At 34.6% G+C, this 23,451-nt stretch overlaps 1 protein-coding gene across 1 annotated transcript in view; it reads right to left on the minus strand.

Annotated features, from left to right (window-relative positions):
- Positions 1-23,451, minus strand: part of Mei4 (meiotic double-stranded break formation protein 4) — a 165,100-nt gene that overhangs the window by 72,968 nt on the left and 68,681 nt on the right. Inside the window, exon 3 of the mRNA XM_087207752.1 lies at positions 5,705-5,836. Within this exon, the coding sequence (XP_087063878.1) occupies positions 5,705-5,836 (132 nt within the window). The remainder of the gene's footprint in view (positions 1-5,704; positions 5,837-23,451) is intronic.

The following is a 23,451-nucleotide window of genomic DNA, read 5'->3' on the forward strand; positions in this document are numbered from 1 at the left end:
GAAAACAGAACGAGCCAAATTAAACAACCTGATGCTGAACCTCAAGCTTAAAAGAAAAGAAGAGCAGGACAAACCCAAAGGTCATACAAGGGAGCAAATTATAAAGAAAAAAGCAGAAATGAATGCAATGGAGACTAAGAGAATGATACAAAAAATCAAAGAAGCCAAGAGTTGGTTCTTCAAAAGATTCAACAAAATTGACAATCCCTTAGCCAACCTTAAGAGAAAAAGGAAAGAAAAGGCCCAAATCCATGCAATTAGGAATGAAAAGGATGAAATTACAATGGACACAGCAGAAATCCAGAGGACCATCAATACTTACTTCCAGAAACTATACACCAATAAGATGGAAAACACAGAAGAAATGGACAGATTCCTAGATACATATAGATTACCAAAGTTGAACGAAGAAGACCTAAAAATTCTGAACAACCCAATATCAACCAATGAAATTGAAAACATAATTAAAAACTTATCAACTAAGAAAAGCCAGGGTCCTGTTGGCTTCACTGATGAATTCCACAGGACATTTAGAGAGGAACTGCTGCCACTACTGTTTAAACTCTTCAATGAAATTGAAAGGGAAGCAATACTCCCAATTTCCTTCCTGGAAGCAAGCATCACCTTGACCCCCAAAGCAGGGAAAGACCCAACCGAAAAGGAGTTGCATAGGCCAATCTCACTAATGGACATAGATGCAAAAATGTTGAATAAGATACTAGCAAATAGAATGCAGAAGATCATCAAGAAGATCATACACCTGATCAAGTGGGATATATCCCAGGGAGGCAGGGATGGTTCACCATACGCAAATCAATCAATATAATACACTATATCAATAGAGCCAAGGACAAAACCCATATGATTATCTCCATAGACACAGAAAATGCATTTAACAAAATCCAACATGCATTTATGTTAAAAACCCTACAAAAAATTGGAATAGATGGTCTCTACCTCAACCTAATAAAAGCCATCTATGGAAAACCAACAGCCAATATCATACTAAATGGTCAAAAACTGAAATCCTTCACACTAAAATCAGGAACAAAACAAGGAAGTCCACTATTACCACTCTTGTTCAATATAGTTTTGGAAACATTAGCCACGGCAATTAGACAGGAGAAAGAAATAAAAGGAATAAAGATAGGAAATGAAGAAGTCCAATTGTCATTATTTGCAGATGACATGATACTCTGTATAGAAGACCCCAAGAACTCCACCAAAAGTCTTCTAGACTTAATAATCAAATTCAGTCAAGTAGCTGGTTACAAGGTCAACACACAAAAATCAATAGCTTTCCTCTACACCAATGACAGACTCACTGAGAGAGAAATAGGACAAATAATTCCTTTCACAATAGCATCAAAAAAACTGAAATACCTAGGAATCAACCTAATGAAAGAAATCAAAGACCTCTTCTTTGAAAACTACAGCACTCTGAAAAGAGAGATCGAAGATGGCATCAGAAAATGGACAGACACCCCTGCTCCTGAGTAGGAAGGATTAATATAGTGAAAATGGCCATACTTCCAAAGCTGTTACATATATTCAATGCAATTCCAATTGAGATCCCAGCAGCATACTTCATGGACCTTGAGAAAACAATCCAAAAATTCATTTGGAACAAGAAGAGACTCAGAATAGCAAAAGCAATTCTAGGTAACAGAGACATAGCAGGGGTATCACAATCCCCGACCTGCAACTCTACTTGAAAGCTACTGTGATAAAAAGAGCATGGTACTAGGAAAGAAAGAGATCTGAGGACCATTAGAACAGATTAGAAGATGCAGAAACAACACCAGACACATTCAGCCACCTCATCTTTGATAAAGGAGCCAAACACCCTCACTGGAGGAAAGATAGCCTCTTTAATAAATGGTGTTGGAAAAATTGGGCTTCAACTTGCCAAAGATTAAAACTAGACCTATATCTCTCACCATCCACTAAAGTAAAATCAAAATGGATTAAAGATCTAAATATTAAAATAGAAACTCTGAACCAGTTGAAACAGAGGTTAGGTAGAACTCTAGAAGACATCAGTGTAGGAAAAGATTTTATGAACAAAACCTCAGTTGCCTGTGAACTAGCACAAACAATCAACAACTGGGATCTCTTCTTATTAAAAAGTTTCTGCTCAGAAAGAGAAACCACCAGCAGTGTGAAGAGACAACCCACAATGTGGGAAAAAATCTTCACCTGCTCTTCCTCAGACAAAGGTCTACTATCTCAAATCTATAAAGAACTTAAAAAGATCAGACCTCCCAAATTGAAATACCCAATCCAAAAATGGGCACCTGAAATGAACAGACATTTCTCACACAAAGAAGTAGAAATAGCAAATAAATACATGAAAAAATGTTCAACATCACTCGTCATTCGAGAGATGCAAATGAAAACAACACTGAGATTCCACTTCACTCCAGAAAGAATGGTTGCTATCATGAAATCAACCAGTAACAAATGCTGGCAGGGCTGTGAGGAAAGAGGAACCCTGCTCCACTGCTGGTGGGTGTGTAGACTGGTGCAACCACTGTGGAAATCAGTATGGAGATACCTCAAAGAACTAGGACTGGAAGTCCCATTTGACCCTGCTATTCCACTGCTGGGGATCTTCCCCAAAGAATTAAAAGAATCATACCACAGTGATATATGTGTACTCATGTTCATAGCAACACAGTTTGTGATAGCTAAAACTTGGAAACAGCCCAAATGCCCATCAATAGGATACTGGATAAAGAAAATGTGTTTTTTAATAAAATGGAGTATTACTCAGCCATAAAAAATGAGAAATTAGAGACATTTATAGCTAAATGGATGCACATTGAAGTGATACTCTTAAGTGAAATAAATAGGACACACATGTATAAATACCAAATAGTTTCTCTGGTGTGAGAAACTGAAAGTGTAAATAAGGACTAAAAGGTATAATAGGTAATGTGAAATAGGAAGAAAAGAGGCAAAGGGGAAGGAAGTGGGAGGGGTAGGGGAAAGGAAAGAAGGGAATGGAATTAATTTGAAAAAATGGAAAAATGAAAACAAAATCTTTTTAAATAGGGAGGAACAGAGGGGTTGAAGGGAGGGCTGGGCAAGGGTGAAAAATAAGAACCAAGAGAGACTATGTAAAGGTGCAAATTTCCAATGATGAATGTCATTATATTGTATACCTAAAATGTACCAATGAAAATTCTATCAGCACAGTATGAAATGCTATAGGAGCTCCTTTTTAAAAGTTATTTTAAAATAAATAGAAAACTAAGGTGATTATTATGCCATAAGATGACAATCATGATGAGAAACTTCTGTCACTCTAAAAGGAATTATAAAGAATTTAATTTTAATCATTTGATAAAACACAGAAGTACAAAATACATGTTTTTGAAGATATTAGGAAAATTTAATCTTCAGTATCATATAAACAATTTTTTTCAAGTGTAATTAAAAATGATGGTAAAGTTAGCAATCCTTACAGTAACCTAATTCGTGAAAGTGCAGCCTGGAGTCTCTTTTTATCGCCCTTCCAACAATTCCATAACTAGTCATGAATCCTTTACTGCTTAAATTGGCTACAGAGTATTCTTCTGTTTATAAATAAGAATATTGGCTTTTAGTTTTCTCATCTTTAGCCAGTACTAACATCTTGAAGGGTGCTAAAAGGATTGATTGGGACAATTCATACAAAGCAATGAACACATAAATCTGATAAAAGCTACTTGTTATTGTTGTACCATTGTTGTAATTTTTGTAGTATTATTTTACAGTGACTTAATACTCAGAATACCTAGATTTGAGTTGTGACTTTAGCACATATTCTTCCTTCAATATTAGTCAAGTTGCTTAACAATTCTAAGATTTGTTTTCTCTATCAGTAAACTAGGTAAGGAGTGTAAATACTTTGTGCTGCTATTGTGAAAGTCAAATTAGAATATCATATTAACTAATGTTTTCTTTTCTGTGCTTTTTGTTATTATCCATACAGATAATTCAGTTAAATTTTTGTTCCCATTACTGTCGGGAGCAATGCTACATAATTTTAGGGAAAAATCATTTGGTTAGCCTAGTTCTCCTCCCTACAGCCCAGCTATGGAATTCTGAGACATAATTGCATTTTGGCCTCCGGCCACAACTGAAACCTCAATGATCCGGTGATGCTGTGATTCTCCAGGACAAGAAACATCCTGGGAGCTGAAAACAACCTGGGAGGAAAAAACATCTACTTAGGTCCTCGTTGTCCTTGGACTGTAACCATCTTGTTTACGGGGATGTACTGAACTCTCTGCAAGTCATTTGTTACATTTGTTTCTCCCGATGTTCTGAGTACTGAATAAAAGGTGCGGTAAACTGGGGGCTTTGTCTTTGCTGCCCAGAGCAGCACTGATCAGACTCAAAGCTCAGCTTCTTCTCAGTCTCATTTTTCCACCTTTCCTGTAATTCACCTTGTGCTGCCGTGGCTCGCAAGAGACTAGGACTTAACTGCAGAGGTTCTAGTAAAGTCCCCTTTCCCTGTTCCCTACACATTACTTCATTTTATTAGCTATAAAGATCACATCTTGTTCCCTCAGAATCCCAGCACATCTCCTGTTATGTAATATCCCAATGCATCTGCATTCTGTATCCTCAACTTCAATTCAAATAATTTTCCATGAAGATTTCTTGAGGGAACTTAGAGCCTACTATAATCAGTTCCTTGACCTTGGGCTTCCCACAAACAGCACCATACATTTCCTTCAACATTATGTTATTTTTCAATTAGTCAATACAACTTCTTTATCTCTCCTTGAGGGCTGTGACTCTATCATAGCTCGTAAGAAATGCTAGCAACTACTAATCATTTGAACAATTGCTGACTAGATGACATACCATGTCATACAGTGAATTCAATTAGATTATTAATAGTTTTAAACTATGGCTTTAAACAGAGAAGCTTACATGGGAGCACTTAGATAAAAGCTATTGAAAATCATATGCATGTATATTTTTTCTTATTAAATTTCTTTCTCTTTGCCAAAGTATTTCCAACCCTCTGATTTCTCTGAATTGTGCTTTTTAATTTTATCACACAGATGCTAAGAATAAATGAGTTGACAAAGTTAAACTTGTGTCAATATCAAAGCATGAGAATTATTTACATTTCTTCTATACATTTTTCAAAATTGCAATATAATGCATGTACAGATAAAAGGGCTATTATGTGACCTAGAAACATGGGAATCCCTTGGAGGGATTTGTCAATACAAATGCCTGCTATTTCACCCCAGAGCTAGTATTTAACTTGATTAGTGCGTGGCTTGGCAATAGAATATTTAAAAGTTAGCCAGATAATTTTCTACAACAATTGGACATGAGAACCACTGATCAGAAGCTATTCTCCATTTAGGATCCTATCCAGTTCATTTTTCTCTCATGTCTTTGTATTGGGAACATACTGTCTGACTGGAGAGATTTAAGGCCATTCCTCTAAACACTCCTTCGATGGCACCACTGGGACTTTAGGCACACATACACAAGTAAAGATGACAACATGACTTTGTTTTGAAAACTACTGTAATTAAGCAGGCAACAGTAGGTTTCACATAAATTAGAGATATAGCATCAGCCTGGCAAATATTAGCCTTGTGGGAAGAGAAGGAAGAAAGGGAAAGAAAATAATATACTGTAGTTATATTAACTATAAATAAGAGTTACAGTTTCAAGGGTTATGTACCTGATCGATGGCTCTCAGCTCGTCAACAAAGCAGTTTATTTCTGATAGAAGTAGAGATATAATAGACTTTCTCAACAAGCTGCAACTTCCTAGGGTTACCAGATTATGAGAGACATAATGCTGCTCCTGAAACTAAAGATGAAAATGAGTAAGTTTCTATTTTCCATCAAGTCAAGTCAAAGTGTATTTAATGTATATTTCCTAACACTTAACTGTCAACATAATTCTGGGTCAGTCCTAAGCCAAGTTGTGAAATAGGGAAATTATAACAAAAATGGTATTAAGATTTTATATAGCAGTTAAATTTTGACATGTATAACAGGTTGCTAAAATGGATTTTTTGGTTGAAATATCAAAAGATAATATAATAGTTTAGATGATAGACTATATGCAGAATGAGTTATGAAGATAATACTGTAAGAAGACACTTAAGCACTTACACAAGACCTGAAAGATACAAAAAGGTGAAAGCAGAAGTCTGCAGATATCTTTGGAAAGAGCTATGGGTTCTGAGTCCCACCCCTACCCATAGAAGGCAAGGGAGAAGATATTTACCACAAGTCAAAACCAGGTTGCTTTTTAGCAATGAGGAAAAAAGTGAGCCACTGAGTTTTCATGTAGAGGTAACAAAAGGACTCATGATTAAATAAATTCAAAAGGAAGTGGGACACAATAAACTATACCTCATAAGGAGTAAGGCCATTTGATTATTAATCACATTAAGGAAAGCAAAACTCATGGCCATAATTTCATTTAACCTATCCTTTAAAATAGCTAGGAGAAAGGAGGCTTCTAGAAGAATCTCAAAACCATGTAATGCTCATATATTTTATCATTGCTCTGTATGAGCTTAAAATGATATTAAGGACACATTGCTTTCAAAGCTAAATAAATAATGCCAGGTGAGACTAGGAAATGCTCCTCCTTTGTCCTTTAGGATGAACACTTACATGTAGATATTTCTACATGTAGTAATCAAATTCTAGCCATTGTATTCATTTTCCTATTGCTGGAACAAAATACCTAACATGTGCAATTTAAAAGTATATAGTTTAATAGTACACATTAATTTCAAAAGTTAATAAAAGACAATAAGAAAGTGAATGGATTATAGAGGAAGGACGAATATCCATTACAAACGGGAAATGCATAATTAGCCCTTAATAGAATCCTAAATCAACTTCATGCTGAAAACACATCAAGTAATTAACACAAGAAATCATAGATATTTATCATTATTTCTTATTAATATAATTGGTTAAGATTTACACTCTTCATAAGTACCACTTACTAGATTTCAGATTTTCACATTTGTACTTAAAAGTGTTCTCTTAGCTCTAGAAGAGTTCTGATGGTTATTTACTGATGCTTTAATTGTGTACTTACCAATTTTCTCAGTATGTAATTCTTTAGGCAGTAAGTTAAAGAGAAGAAAAAGTTAATAGACAAAATAAAAGACTTTGGAGAGTGGTAGTAAAGTGATGATGGTAGCAATGGTTTAGGTTCTCAGCACCTACAACTGTCTGATGCAAATCCTAACCTCACTACTTAGGAGCGAGTACTAGCAACTTAACATTTTATGTCTTAGCTTCCACATCCACAAAGTAGCAATCGTGATAGTGATTAGTAGATGTTTTGTTCATATTAGGATAGATAACAAAAATGCTTAAAATAGTGCCAGGTGTCTAGTAAGTCTTCAATAAGTGAAATGTTATTATAACTTTAGATTATAATATAGAAGCATTACAGGGTATATGATATAGATTTAATTTATTGACCCTTAAAAAGCTAAATACTATATTAGTCACTTTCCCATTGCTGGGACAAAATACCTGACATCTGGAACTTAAAGTAGAAGTTTGTTTTGGCTCATGGTTTTAGTGAGCTCAGTCCACAATCGACTGGCTTCAAGATAGAAATGTCATGGCACAAGGGGATAGCAGAAGAAAGCTGCTCACCCCATGGCAGATAGGAAGCCCAGAGAGAAGGGATCAGCCCAGGAGATACACCCTTCCATGTCATGACCCCAGTGACCCACCTCCTCAGCCCAAGCTCCATCTTCTGATAGCACATTTTGCCTTGAACTCATCAATGGATTTGACCAACTGGTGAGTAAAGCACCTAGTGATCCAATCACCTTCCAAAAGTGCCGATTCTAAACACACGACTTTTGCAGGACATTAGATCTAAACCATAACAAATACTGCAAATTAATTTACTTCTCTAGATTTAATACAATTCTATTAAAGAATAATGCTGAAAAGAAAATAAAATTTCATCATAAAGAACTGTTCCATAGTATAGTTATGAGGTAGCCCAAATGACTGAAGTTGATAAAGAGCAAATACTGTGTAACACTTAACATGGTTTCAAATTCTGTGAATATTATTATAAAATGGTTTCTGTGCTTCCTTTAATTATAATGAACTCCTACTGTTTCATAAACACAGTGTAAATTTTTTAGAGAAGCTGACATGAAGGCCAGGGCTGGAAAAACAGGTTAATATAGTTGAAATTGTGGAAGTACTCAACCTGCATGTCAACCTTTTTTTATCACATCATCCTGCATTTCAGAAGTTAGAGAGCTAGAAATAATTTTTCCCAGATTCCCTTGCAGTTAGGATTCTGGATATAGGCTGAGTTCTTGAATCTGAAGGACTCACTTGAGCCATAGATTTAGAAGTACATCACAGAGGACGAGAAATAGGTATAGTTGTATGTTTTGTTGGTACAGATTGTGGCGAAGGTGACAGAGGGGACACAATTCTGGCTCATTCAGCAGCTGGTTCAGTGGCTGTCTTAATTATACAGGTTCTCAACCGTGGCAGAAGCAGCAGCTATCTTGGTGTCCCTGTGGTTTAGAGAGTTGTTCTTCAAAACTCAGCCTCCTCAAAGGTGCTTTGATCTAACTGTTCATTTGGAGGCTGAACATAAAGCTCAGTGGAGAATAAAGCTCAGAGTCTTTAGAAGGTGTGATCAAAATTATAGTAAAGTGACTTCTGCTGCTGAAAAACCAGGCTCCTAAAAAGATTTTGGTGTGTCTTTCTCAATTTCATTCACTGAATCTGGCACTGGGTGATTTCTGGCTCTTCCTCAAATTTAAAATGACTATGAGAAGTAAATGTTTTGAATCAGTTCAGTACAAGTAAAGACACTCACACACCTCATTTAACTTTATTCTATTTTTTTTTTTTTGCAGTTGTACCATATATGACCAATGCATAATTGTAGAATTGAGCTACAAGTAAAATTCTGGCAACAAAAATACGTAGAGTCAAAAAAACCAACAAGTACAACACACATACACACACACACACACACACACACACACACACACGCAGTCAATGTCATCCAGAAATTCAACAATTAATACCGGATAGATTATGAATTACATTTTCACTAAATAATGTGATCAGGTCTTAGCAGATATACATTCATCTTAATCAATATAACATTGAGCAAAGTTATTAAAAATATAATATTTTTAGTTATAAAATGCTTAAACACAAAGCTAAACTATGTTCTTTAAAAACACACAAATAGATTGTGTAACTAATTTTAAAAAGAAAAGTTATAATCTAAAAGTAAAAAATATTGATCCCTGGAAAGAAAGTCAGGATTGGCATGGGAGAGTGATGCTGCCTATGTTTTATTTCATGTATTGGGGGTTTTGGTTTCACGGGTGTTCATTTTCAAACCATTTGTTAAAATGAGTATATGTTTGAGTGTAAGGTGCATTTTGAAATTATTTTGTCTAATGATAAATCATACAGTCAGCCTACTTCTATGAAAGCAAGAGGACATGATAGAAGTTGGGCCCAGGTATGTGTGGGTTATTATAAAAAGGGCAGTCCTACAAGCTTGATAAAACATTCAGGCCTTCAGCATGTTCAACAGTGTGTTTTCCTGTAAGGAGACACTATTTTACTTAGCAAAATAAAAAAATAGGTATCCTGTATTATAAATTAAAAAACCATATTTTTAAAAATATGTCATGACACAGGAACAGATCTGAAATTTAGGGGCACATTGATTTGGATACAGCTCACAGATTTCATTTTCCTTTGAACATAGAATTTTCTCTTTTTCTGTTTTCTTTCTGTTTATTGCTAAATGTTTGGCACACATAGTATTATGTTCATTGGGTGGAGTTGGTAAATATCCATAACAAAACTTGAGTCTTTTTATTCCACTTGACTTTCCTCTCCCCCATCAATCTCTAGTTGCCCTTTCCATCTGTAAAGTTTCTATTATCCAGTTTTCTGTTATCCATTTTTTCTTCTGTTCTTTAAATGATTTATACTTTGTGTTTTGCTTGTGTCTGATTTATTTTACTTAACACTATGGTTTCAATGTGAATTAGTTTTCCTATGAACGACACAAATTTATCATGTTTTATGGTTGAGTAGAACTCCATTGTATATTTATATCATATTTTTAAATAAATTCTTCTGTTGACAGATATACATAGGCTGCATCCAAGATTCAGCTATTATGAGTTCTGCTGCTATAAATATAGGTATGCATGTATCAATGTAGCATGATGACTTTAAATCTTTTGGAAATATACATAGGAGGAAAATAGCTGTCTCCAATGGAATTTCTACTTTAATTTTTTTGAGAAATCTCCATATTGGTTGTTGCGGCTTGTATCTAGATGTCCCCCCAAAGCCTCACAGGGTCATACGTTGGGCTTTTCAAAGGTGGTGATCTAGAGTGTGTGATGCTGGGATTAAGAATGTGATGCTGGGATTAAGAATGTGATGCTGGGATGATGCATAGTATGATGCTAGCATTAAGGCGGCCCACCCTGGGTGGACAGAATATAAGGAACAGAAAGAGGGCTGCTACTATTGCTTGCTGCTTCTTTGCTGCCTTCTGCCTACCACAAACTGTTTCTCCTCTATGACACTCCTCTGCCATGCCACTCTGCCTTGGAGCCAGCCAAGTATGAAGTCAAATCTCTACCAAATGCAAACTACAATAAACCTTTCCTCCTTTAAGTTTAGGTGTTGGGTATTTTGTGTCAGCAATAAGGAAGTAACTAAAACACTGGTTTCCATAGAGGTTTACTAGTTTCCATTTCTCCCAATAGTATAGAAGGGTTTTATTTTCCCCACAGCCTCACCAAAATTTGTTATTATTTGATTTCTTGATAATAGCCATTCTTTCAGGAGTAAGTTGGAATCTCAGCACTGGTTTAATTTGGATCTCTCGCCTAGTGAATAACATTGAGCATGTTTTCATGTGTTTAAGAGCCATTTTTACTTCTTCTGAGAAGTATCTATACATTTCAATGGCCCATTTTTGATTGGGTCTTTTATTTTGGGGGTCTAATTATTTTAACTTCTTTACATATTCTATATATTAGTCCTTTTACCAAGGAGTAAATGGTAAATATTTTTCCCATTTACTTTGTCTCTTCCTTCTACTGGTTGTTTCCTTTATAGTACTGAAGCTTTTCAATTTGATATATTCCCATTTGTTGATTCCTGATATTATTTCTGTGCAACTGAGGAGGTTTGTTAAAAAAATCCTTACCTATGCCAATGTCTTCAAGAACTTTACCAATTTAATCTTCCAGCAGATTAATTATTTCTCTTTTAATATACAGGTCTTTGATCCATTTGATTTTAATTTAGTACATAGTAATAGATATGGATATAGATTCAATATTTTGCATGTGCATAGCCAATTTTCCCAGCACTGTATGTTGAAGAGGCCATTCTTTGTCCAGGGTATGTTCTTGGCAATTTTGTCAATGACCAGATGACTGAATGTACCTGGGGTTGTTTTTTAATCTGCTATTCTGTTCCATTGAGCTGCATGTCTATTCTTATACTAGCATCATGCTGTTTTTATCACTGTAGCTTTATAATATAAATTGAAAAATGGGTTCACAACACCTCCTGCATTTCTCTGGTCTTCCAAGATTGCTTTTGCTATTTGGAGTCCCCTCTGTTTCAATATAAATTTGAGGATTGATTTTTCTAGTTTTGTGAGGAATGCAGTTGGAATTTGGATTGAGACTGCATCATATATATGTATGTATATATATATATGTGTGTATATATATGTGTATATATATATATATATATATATATATATATATATTTTTTGTAGTTAGGCCATTTTGATAATGTTGGTTCTGCCTATACAGAAAAGGTGTACCTTTCCATTTTAAGATTTCTTCTTTGATCATATTTTTCAGAGTACTATACCTTTTGTTATAGAAATCTTTCACTTCCTTCGTTAGCTTAATTCCTAGGCATTTAATTTTTCTTTAAGCTATTGTGAATGGTATTGTTTTGCTAATTTCCTTCTCAGTGGGTTATTAGTATACATGAATGCTATTGATATATGTGTTGATATTGCATCCTGTTATATCGCTCAATTGTTAGTTTGAGGAGTCTTTCGGTGAATTTTTAAGGCTTCTTTTAAAGGATTATGTTATCTGAAAATATAGTTTGAATTCTTTCTCTCTTATGTATGTCCCTTTTATGTCTGTATCTTGATTAAATTAAACCAGATTGATGATAGTGGACATCCTTGTCTTGCTCCTGATTTTGGAGAGAAAGCTTTCAGGTTTACTCTATTTAATATAATGTTGGCAGTAGATTTTTTCAAAACTTGCATTTATCAGGTTGAGGTAAGGTTGTTCTATATGTATTCCCTTCAGGGATTTTTATCATGAATGGATGTTGGATTTTCTCAAAGGCTTTTTTGGGGGGGCATCTATTCAGATGATCATGTGATTTTTGTCATTGTTTCTGTTTATGTGATGTATTACATTTATTGATTGTGCATATTGAACCATCATGAATCCTTTGGATGAAACATACTCGGTTATGATACATAATCTTTATAATGATGTGTTGCATTCTATTTGCCAGTATCTTGTCAATAATTTTTGTATCTATGTTTATGAGGGAGATTGGCCTGTAGTTCTCATTTTCAGTTGAGTCTTTGTCTAGCTTTTGAATCAATGTAATGCTAACTTTCAGGAATACATGTGGCAATAATCTTTCCCTTTCAATTTGATTAAAGACTTTCAGAAGTATTGGAATTAGGTCTTCCCTGAAGTCCTAAGAGAATTCAGCAGTAAATTCATCATGTCCTGGTCATGTCTTGCTTTGTGAGATTTTCATTACCACCTCAAATTCATTGCCTGTTACTGGATTGCTCAGGGTTTTTTTTTCTTTTTTTTTTTTTGGTACCGGGGATCGAACTCGGGTCCTTGAGCTTGTGCAGCAGGCGGCGAAACCACTGAGCTAAATCCCCGGCCCCTATGCTCAGGGTTTTTCTATCTTCCTGTTCACTTTTAGTAATTCATGTGTCTAGTAATCTATCCATTGCTTTTAGATGCTCAATTCATTGCAGTATAGGTTTTCTAAGCAGTTAGTGATAATCTTGTAAATTTTGGCAGTACTTGTTGTGAATTTGCTCTTGTTGTTTTTAATTGCAGTGATTGGGTCTTTTCTTTCCTTGTTCTGCTAAGTTTGGCTAAGAGTATGTCTATATTGTTTATTCTTCCAAAGAACCCCAGCTCTTCAATTCATTGTAGTCTCACTTTCAAAAATTTCTACTGATTTTATGATTTCTTTTCTTGTACTAGAATTGGATTTGGATTACTCTTGTTTTTCTAGGATAGTTAGTTGAAAAATTAGGTTATTTAATAGAATTTTCCCTGTCTTACTAATATGGGCATTCACAGCTATAAGCTACCGTCTTAGGACTGCTTTCATTGTGTCCCATATGTGTTCTGTTATTGGTGTTATTGTTACAGGTGTTATTGTTTGATTCTAGAGGTTTTTTAACTCTTTCCTTGATTTCTTCTATAACCAACTAATTGTCCAAGGATATACTGTTTAATCTCCATCTGTTTGCATAATTTTTGTAGTTTCTTTCCTGTTTGATTTCTACTTTCACTGCACTATGATCTGATAATATGGATGGGATAATTTCAGTTATTTAGTATTGTTTTCAGCATACTTTATTGCCTAGTATGTGATCTATTTTGGAGAAAGTTCCTTATCCTGCTGAGAAGAATGTTTATTCTATTATTGCTGGTTAGAACACTCTAAAATATCTATTAAGTCCATTTGTTTGAAGGTATGGTTCAACTCTCATATTTCTTTAATTTTTTATAAGTTGATTGGGTATTTGTAATACTGGGGTACTGAAGTCCCCCACTATGATTGTGTTGATGGTTATCTGAATTTTATACCCAGTAGTGTTTGTTGTATGACACTGGGAATGCTGGCATTCAATTCAAAATTGTTGAATTATTGCCTTAGCCAATATTTAGTGATGTTCTTTCACTTTTCTGATCAATTTTGGCTTGAAGTTCACTTGAAAATAGTATAGCTACTGCTGCTTGCTTTCAGACTCTTGTTTTATGAAATACTGTTATCTACCCTTTGATTTTTAGTCTATGAATGTCTTTTTGTATGAAATGTATCTCTTTTACACAGCACATCATAAAGTTGGGTTTTGTTGTTTGATCCAATTTGTCAGTCTGTGTCATTGATTAGGGAATTAAGATAATTTATATTGCTGAAAGGTGAATTAGAGTGGAGGAACTATGCTGCTATTATGGAGAGCTGTTTAACTGGTGTTTGTCTTACAGTGATGTGATCTTGACTTTTTTTGACATTTTGTTATTTATCTATTTCTTTTACTACGCAGTCTAATTCTGTTTCCAGTAAGGGTAAGATTTGTTCCTTTCTCCTGTTTTTCTCCTAAAAGGCAGCTGATGCCCAAAATCCTCAGAAATGCTTTGTGTTTTATAAAAGTTCACTGAATTTGTGGGACAATTTTGATGATGTTTTGTATTTTCCAGACAAGCCTCTTTTTTCCTTAAGTTTTTTTCAAATATGTCTCTACTTCTGCCTTGAAGTTGCAGATTTCATTGTATTAGTCAGCATTTTTCAGAAACCACCTTATATTCCAAGACTAATCACAAGATTTTCCATCAAATTTCAGGAAGATAGTGGTATTACTTTCCAAACTGAAGTAATATTTCCTCACAAGGGGCTTGGGTTTCTGCACCACAGAGGTGAGTCCTGAATATAGAACTTTCTTGGCATCAAATTTCTTCCCCTACATTGTCCATTGTCCTTTTCCCACCTTGAAGAGAAAGGAAGTCCTGGAGAAAGAATTAGAGCTAGCAAAAGGTCTACCTATTTCCAAATATCCACTTATCTTTTAATCGGCATTCCCTGTATTGTGTCCCTCATCCTTTTGCAAATGAGAAAATAAAAGAAAAACTGATAGTGATTATAGGATGAGAAGGTGATGTTTACTTGTCTTAAGTATTGATAACTGCTTTTATGCATTAAGGATGCAGCAAAGTCAGTGTGGAGTCAGCGTCTTGCACACTGTGCGAAGATACTCAGCAGAAGACTGGCCCAGGGACTCTGCGTCAGGAGGCTGCCATGGAAATGATTTCCTCTGACTTGCAGGGCTTTAGTTTATTTGGTTTCACTTCATCTGGGTCTTCACTTTCCTTTGGTCTGTGTGTTGATTTCTATTGAGCTAAGGCAGATTTACTGTCCATCAGAGGCCAAACCTAATTTCTGAGTGTGCCCTTATTGTGCACAGCATGGCACAGAGCCCTTTAGGGCATCTCCCTAATACCTGTAAGTCACTTCTGTTGAACACTTGACATATGGGGCTAATATTTCATCACCAAGATGTTTTTATTAACACAAAAAGGTTCTTTTTATTTTGACATTTTTTGACACTATAGACATTTTTATTGACATTATAGACTAAGCAGTTCTTTTTGTTCTGTACATGTAGAAGGTTGGTCTGTTTTTCTCTTGATTTCCAAATGTTCTAGAGCAACAACTGAACATATGCCTTTATGTTCTTAACATTTCTGTTACTTGTGGTGTCTCCATCTCAATAACTTCAATTTTCCCTTTTCCACTTCACACACACATAGTAATATGTATTGTTATTCTCTGCTATAGGGACATAACTGTAAACAATATAATTTTTAAACAATATTAACTGCTGAACTAACCTAGTTCCTTTTCCTAGATATTTTAATACACTGTTTACTTCACTTCTCATGCCTCCACCTCCAGGGAATCAAACTTTATATTACTTCTAGATAACTTACATCAAGAATGGGGTTATTTCTTGTTTTTTCTGGCTCCCAGGAAATACAAATGACAGGGAGTTGGAGAAAATTTCCTATGAATAATCCTATATATACTTTACTCTATATTATTTTAGTTTATTAATATACAATGTATACAGTTTATTCTATCCCTTTATTTTCTCTTTCAAAGCCTCTACATCTTCTACTCCTTTTATCCTCACCCTAAATAAATATATTAATAATCTGTAAGCAATATGAGTTATGTAATCAAAATAAATACTGAAATCTTTGCATATGCAAAGTTTCAATAAGGAATACAGGAAATATTTCTCAGTGGCCTCATCAAGAAAAGGCTCTTCATATGAGTTCAGAACAGCTTTTAGCATATATTTTAATGTTGAACTTTTCAAAAATCCTTCACCAATATTAACTTCCCCCAAAAGCAAGGAAAAAAGTGAAACAAAAAACAGGGAAAAAAAAAAGTTACAAGCCATGCATTTTTGACTTATAACTTCAGAGAAAATGGTTCTTCATTATCATTACATAAGTGCCATTATTTAAACAAGAATAGTACGTATTTCTAGACAAATTTCTTAGGATTCCTCAGATTCATGAGTTTATTACAGGAATATATTAGGTGCCTTCCAGAAGATGTTAGATACCAAGTATGAACATAAAAACACAATTACTGTGAATGTCTGAAACTAGCAGCAATAACAACAACAACAAAAATAGCTAACTGTAACATGCCTTTAACTAGCTGCATATAAACCCTTTTTTAGGAATATTTCATACTCATTTTTGATAAATACAGCTTCTAGTTATTTATCTAAGTGCTAAAATATATTGAGATTTACTTCTCAGTGGTTTATTTCAAGTGTTATTTTATGTACCATTTTGAAATTATCTCATTCTCTTTAGAAGTTATAAATCTTATAAAAATTTTATGACTAACAGCCAAACGTAGGCGTTCATCATGCTAGACTGCATTCTAAAAACTCTCCAGATTAACTTTGTTTTTAATCCACATAATCAGTTTATGAAGTAGTGAGAGTTGTTCTCTTTTTAGAAGATTAGAGACTGAAGTTCAAAGAGGTGAAGGACTTCCTCAAGGTCATAAAGCAAATAAACAATGAAACCTCCATTCAGATTCAGATTACTGGACAATCTGGTAATGGAGTTTGTATTTTTAACTACATGCCAAACTACTAAATAAAATGTGTACCTTTAAACAAATTTGTTTTCTAATATTGGAAATATATCTATAAACAATGGAATGATGTGTGTGATGTCTATTTACACAACTTTAATCAATTGTTAAAAGAAAATTAGAGAACTACTAAACTTTAATTAAATACATTTGAATATCCAATCATGCAATCAATTTCAATATAATCAGCACTGATTTTAAGTAGATAGATTTTTTTTACTTCTCTTCTTGCACACAGCAAGAGACCTAATCAAGAAGATATATTCAAATGCATTAATTTGGAGATAGACCATGGATTCTTACAACAGAAAAAGGACTCATTTACAACACACAAAATACATAATGTTGCTTTCACACATGAAAAAATGCAACTTATTTGTGGATACTTTCTAATATTCTTTGTGATATATTTATATTAACCTTTGATTATTAGGAATTTAGGGGGTCTGTGACTTGTATTTTCACTTTAACATCAAGACTTTAGCCAAATAAAAAGTCTCTTCAAGTTAAGCATTAATTACTTCTCATATTATGAAAATAAAAGCCTAGGGCTTTATTGCACTTTAAGATTAATGTGGATGTTTTAAAAATGCTTGTCAAATTATTGACTACATTGCCTTTAACTTTTATTCTGAGGTCAAAGTAGAACACTGTTCACCTTCTGTGAAGCTCATGAACAATTGTGCTTGTAATAACATAGTCTTAAAAATGCCTCCTTTGGAAAGCAGCTGGCCTAGAGTTCAGTGTCTAATCCTGGGAAACTGGGACAAATTATTCCTAGTCCCGTGTACTCCCGAACATTTACTATCCCGAGGCCAGAGCTGGGCTTCCAGAGTCCCCGACAGGTAACCTGGTGGAAGATTTGAAGATACATTCAAGTATTAAATTTTTGCTGTCTGGCACCAGAAAATACTGAACCACCTGCCAGATAACTTCTACACTCATTAAAATATCAGGTCATGTCTCTTCTCACCTGAGAAGAATGAGTGGACATTAATGAGATTCCACATCTGATAGTGGGCAATATGTGCAAGCAGACTTGCTCAGCATGCATAGATTTAGCTCACTTTAACTCACTTTGGGTATGCCCACCAAAACAGTTGTTATATTTGGCGTGTCTTGTATTTCTAGTGTTGTCAACTTCAAATGAAATTAGAGGACCTCTCTCTCCCTCCCTCTCTCTCTCTCTTTCAGAACAGACCATAAAGGAAGCTGAATATCTCTTTGAGTCATACAACTAGAGCTGCCAGACTCAGCAAATTAAAAAGTAGGAAATCTAATCAATTTGAATTTTAGGTAAACAATGAATAATTTATAAGCAGGTCTCAAACACTATTCTATTTGATAACTCCGCATGTACTATTATGGTTATTTAAATTTGATAAATTATATTTAAACTCTCACTCACATTAACCAGTTAGGTCAACTTCATTTGATGAAACACTTACAGAAGGTGAGTCAAAAGACAAGGTGTTAAAAAAAAAAGGTACTAAAAAGACAAGGTGTTTAGCCCTATATCGTCTTCTATCAGCCTATGTGACTATATGTGCATACTCTAATGGTCAGGAACTCCAGTTTCATACTTAGAAAAGGAAAATAATAATACTTTTCCTGTCAGTTTTACAGGCTTGAGAATCAAATTTATGAATGGAAATGAAAGGATTCCAAAACTGAAAAAGAACCGGATCAATGTGTTATTAATAATCAGTAGGTTTTTAATAAAGGGAATTGATATATCACCTTTTCACATAAAAAATCACAATCCACATGTTTGAAAACAAAACTAGTGCATTCATTGCTCAAAATATTTCAGTGTTTCTATTTAAACTGCTCCACTACTTATTATTATAAATGTCATAAGGACCTCTCCTTAAATAAACTAGGTAAATCCCAACCCTGTATTCTCCATAAATCTGCTCATTAGTTCACTGCACTTTCTACAATATGCAATAGCTGCTTTGTATATTTCTCAACCAGCACTGGATTGCTGCCTAACATAATGTAGATGTTCAATAACTATGTTAAGGAAATAAATGCCACTTATCTCTCCCCATCTAACTTGTCCTCTGTGGCAGACCCTGTGATGTGGCACCCAGATTCCCAGGCATGAAGCAGCATCACCCAGCTGCAAGGAGGGCTAGTAGCTCCTTCAGACTCTGCCACAGTTGTGGAGAGCCCTTCACCCAAACCATAGCCCTTCACCCAAACCATGGCCCTTCCCAAGATGGCCCACCTTCCGACACTGCCCAGTATTAAAATTCAATGACCTGGACTTCTAGCCCACCTCAGAACAATTCTGACGAATAAACTTGGTTTGTAGTGCATCTCAGGGTGTCAGAAAATGTTACTTTTGGGCTGATTGATGCTCTACTTCACCATCTATTAATTCTCTTTCCATTCACCCTTTTCCACAGGTGTCAATCCCTCAGGTATTCAGAATAAGTATCCTGCACATTGTGCTTCTTCTCAGAATCTGCTTCCCAAGCCATTAAGTAGCGACAGCTTTAGAACATCATTTGGTAGAGATGAAGCACCCTCTTTGAAATCACCTTTTCTCCAGATTTTCATCTTTTACCAGTCCTCCCTTTTCATCTAGCAAATGGTAAAATGCCAGACTGATCCAGAGCCAGTCAGATTCTACTCATATGTCACACTGTCTTCTTAACTGATCCCAGCCATTTCTGTACTTCTTATTCAGAGAGTTCGCACACCGACACTCATACCATCTGTACTTGTACAGCCAACAATTCATTTGAATGGCATCTCCATTTGGCACCATCATCTTCAATCACCTTGTTGCCCGCCCTTCAGTCCATTCATCACTGCACTGTTTTTAAACTGCCTAAAGCCATAGGCTGCTTATACATGTTTTCCTGTCCAAATGTATATAGCCTTAGAATTGATTACATACATGAAAGGATGTAATGGTAAAAAATTTAGCATCTAACTTTTGTGTATAAAACCCAAAAGATGTCTCATGGAACCATGATGTTTAAGTAACCAGGTGTTTGTAGCCTTTAGTGCCTATTGGAATCACATCTGGATATTTTCAAAATGCATGATTGTAAGACTTTTCTAGAACCATAAAATCAGAACGTCTAGGGCTAGGCATTTTGGAATACTTTTCCCTTGCAAGAATGACACATTTCTCTATGAAAACATTACTGCAGCCACCTTTCAAGTTGAAACAGGCAAATGCACTAACATTGTTCGTATTCTTTCATCTTTAATAAAAGAACTGGTAGGCTTAGCAATAATAATTGCTTTTACACTAGTTCTTCATTTTGTTTTAGAATACTTACCAATATCATTTTAAAGATAAAATGTGATGGGAAAATGTTTATTGTTGAAAATATGGCTGCATTCTATGATTGTTCATACATACTTTCATATATATTTTAAGATTTCTGAAATTAAATATTTAAAATAAGATAAATTGGCAAAACAAATAAATGACTGACTAAAATGACAAAGTTAAATCCAGCCACTTCCATTTCTTAAAAAAATTTTAATTTATATCTCCTGCTCTCTATCCCTCCTGTCATTATCCTTATTACAGGTTTTTATTATCTCTCACTGAAATATGAATTTACTTCTTAAATCATCCTATACACCCAATGATTCTATTTCTTCATTCACTGATTCACTCATTCTTTAAATGAAGTCTGTATGAAGCACAACTATTTACAAAGAACTAGGATATGTCAAGAAACTAGAGACCTCTCAGTGTGGTTGAAGCTTGTTAACTAAGTCATAAATCTGATCAAATCATTCCCCAGAGAAAACAAAATGAAACAAAATTATTTATGGCAGTAATGACAATTTTTTTCTATAAAAGGCCAGATACTAAAGATATCAGTCTTTGGAGGCCATAGGTCTCTGTTGTAAGTTCCCAACTCCATCACTGTAGTGCAAAAGTTGCCATAGACAACACATAAAAATGGGTATGAGTGGCAAACAAGTGGCATAGTTTTCCAACTATGATCTATGTTAATGATCAAATTCTTAAAATAGAATCTAAAATTCTTAACAATCACTTTCCTTTAAAACAGTAATCTAAGGTGCTTAATCAATACTGTCTTAAAGCATCTGTCTACCTGTATTCCCTGCACAAACACATGTTCTGGAAGCTCTTCCATATTTACTTCTGTACTGCTAAAGCCCAGAGAAACCCGTGACTGAGCACTTGTTAATACTCTAACAACCAGAGCAAATATCACTTTCTAGGTAAAGTGTGCCATATACTCTATACTCACCTTGAATCCTGGCACTGTTAAAATCACCCCAAAGATATGTTCATAAGATGTTATGAAGTCTCTTATTATATGTTACAGATTCTTTAAGTTTATATACCCTCCATCACTAGCGCTGATAACCTGTTCTGAAATGTGAGGGGTAATGCCCTATTGATTATGCCCAAAGCAGGCTGTAAGCAGTGCAGGCTGCAAAGAGTTAACCCCACAATTGGCTTGTTTATAGAAGTGAGTCTTGCCAAAGCCTATGTGCTGAGGTCAGAGTGACTCTTACTCAAATTCTGTATCCAGAGTTAAAACTTTTACTAAAGACAAGGTTAATTATTAACCACAACCTATATTTCATCTGTTCTGTTCCTAATTCAAGAATGCTTTCTCTTTCCCTTTACAAGCCTTGCATGCATCAGTAACATGTCCATAGCAACTACACATCCTCCTACGCAGCCCCTTTAACTCAATCTTAGATGTCACCAATAAATATCAACAGCTCTGTGTGTTCCAGGCCTTTCCTTGTTCAGCCTTGCTGCACAAGCATTGGTTATCCTGGCTCTGCATTTCTTTGTCTCTTTAATTCTGTCTTTTGAGTTTTTCTTTTAACCTTGCATTGTAACACTGAGCAGGAGATCAAAACCCATCATGGGGGTTTCTGATACTGAATGGGACTATTCAAGGGCATATGTGGTGCTCCAAGATACCGGTAAGTATGGCATCAAGGACACTGATACTTCCTTCAGCCTCTCAGAGTAGATACTGTGCTTCTTCTAGGGAAAGAAAACTGGACAGTACAGATAAAATTGAGCTCTATTTTTTTAAAGTCCAAAGCAATAAATATGCAGAAATAAGACTTCGGGGAGATTAACAGCTTGCTTCATATGCATTTTATATGCATGCTTTGTCATAAAGACATTTCTTTTTTTTTTTTTCCAGGATCATTATAAGGTTTTGGTTCTATTTCCTCTCAGGCACAGCAGCCTAAAACAGGGGAGATGAAAAGGATGGTGAGAGGTCAAATTACTTTCATCCTTTTTTTCTTAGGACGATAAATTCTTAATATCCCAAGAAAAGAAGACATGATTACATTTTTAGGGACCTCAGGAGAAAGAGATTTACAGCCTTTTCTGGCAATCTGGTCAAATGCTTTACAAATTTTGTTATCCAAAAACAATTTTCATGTAAGTCCCTTATGCTACAAAATGAAATGATTTTTTTTTTTGCTATTCCTATTCTCAGGAGAAATGGAAAGCAGCATATATCACCCATGTAAGAACTGTATATGCTTAAAAATTATATAATACTATCCCCATCTGTATCTTAGACCAGTGATCTTGGCTTTCAGACTTCAAGACGTTTGAAACTTAATTTCAAATATTCATTTTTTTGGTTTAAATCACTAATAGTAGATAACTGCTTTTACTCTTTTTCCCTGTTATAAAAATGTAAAGTTCTAATTGATATTCAAATGGAATAAAAATACAAACTTAAAATTCAATTTCCTCTGTACAGCCTGAGCAATAATGCCCAGAACAAAATTTTTTAAATCTGATTTTATAGAGAAAAATTTTCAAATACACATTTTTATGTAATACAATAATGTATAACTGAAAATAAATGAACACAGCATTATCAAAAGTGAGGGGATGAAAGGCTCATGAAATTTTAATGAGTCAATTAAAATAAGGAAATCGTATGGCAAGGAATAGTTATAGCTCACAGAACACTATTTCATTCATATCCAAAGCACTACTGTACAATTGAACAGAAGGTAAAGGGAGTGATTTATTTTTGTGTCTAAGTTTTACTCCTTTTCACTTATTCTTCTATCTTTCCAACCTACAGGTATCTTCTCTTCAATAAAATAATTTAGTTTTTATAATCTTTTGCATAATAACCAAAGCTATAAACAACATACTGCATAATATGACTTCAGAATGTTTTACTTTTCAGTGGCATATACCAAATAATTACATTGAAAGTATAGATAAAATCTTGTGGCCAAAACTAATGCCCCATAAAAAATATTTGGATCAAAATCCCAAATGCCTTAACCCATTGTTGAAATCACAAAACATCAGAACCCCTAATGTCTGAAATTCCAAAAGTTTAAATTCCTGAAAAATCAAAATTCCAAAAAAATTCTGTAAAAATAATTTTTAAATGTTTTAAAAGATATTGT

The sequence above is a fragment of the Heterocephalus glaber genome, unplaced genomic scaffold, assembly GCF_053883595.1.
Source record: "Heterocephalus glaber isolate CG9 unplaced genomic scaffold, H.glaber_assembly_v1.0 deba00000818, whole genome shotgun sequence".
Lineage (NCBI taxonomy): Eukaryota > Metazoa > Chordata > Mammalia > Rodentia > Bathyergidae > Heterocephalus > Heterocephalus glaber.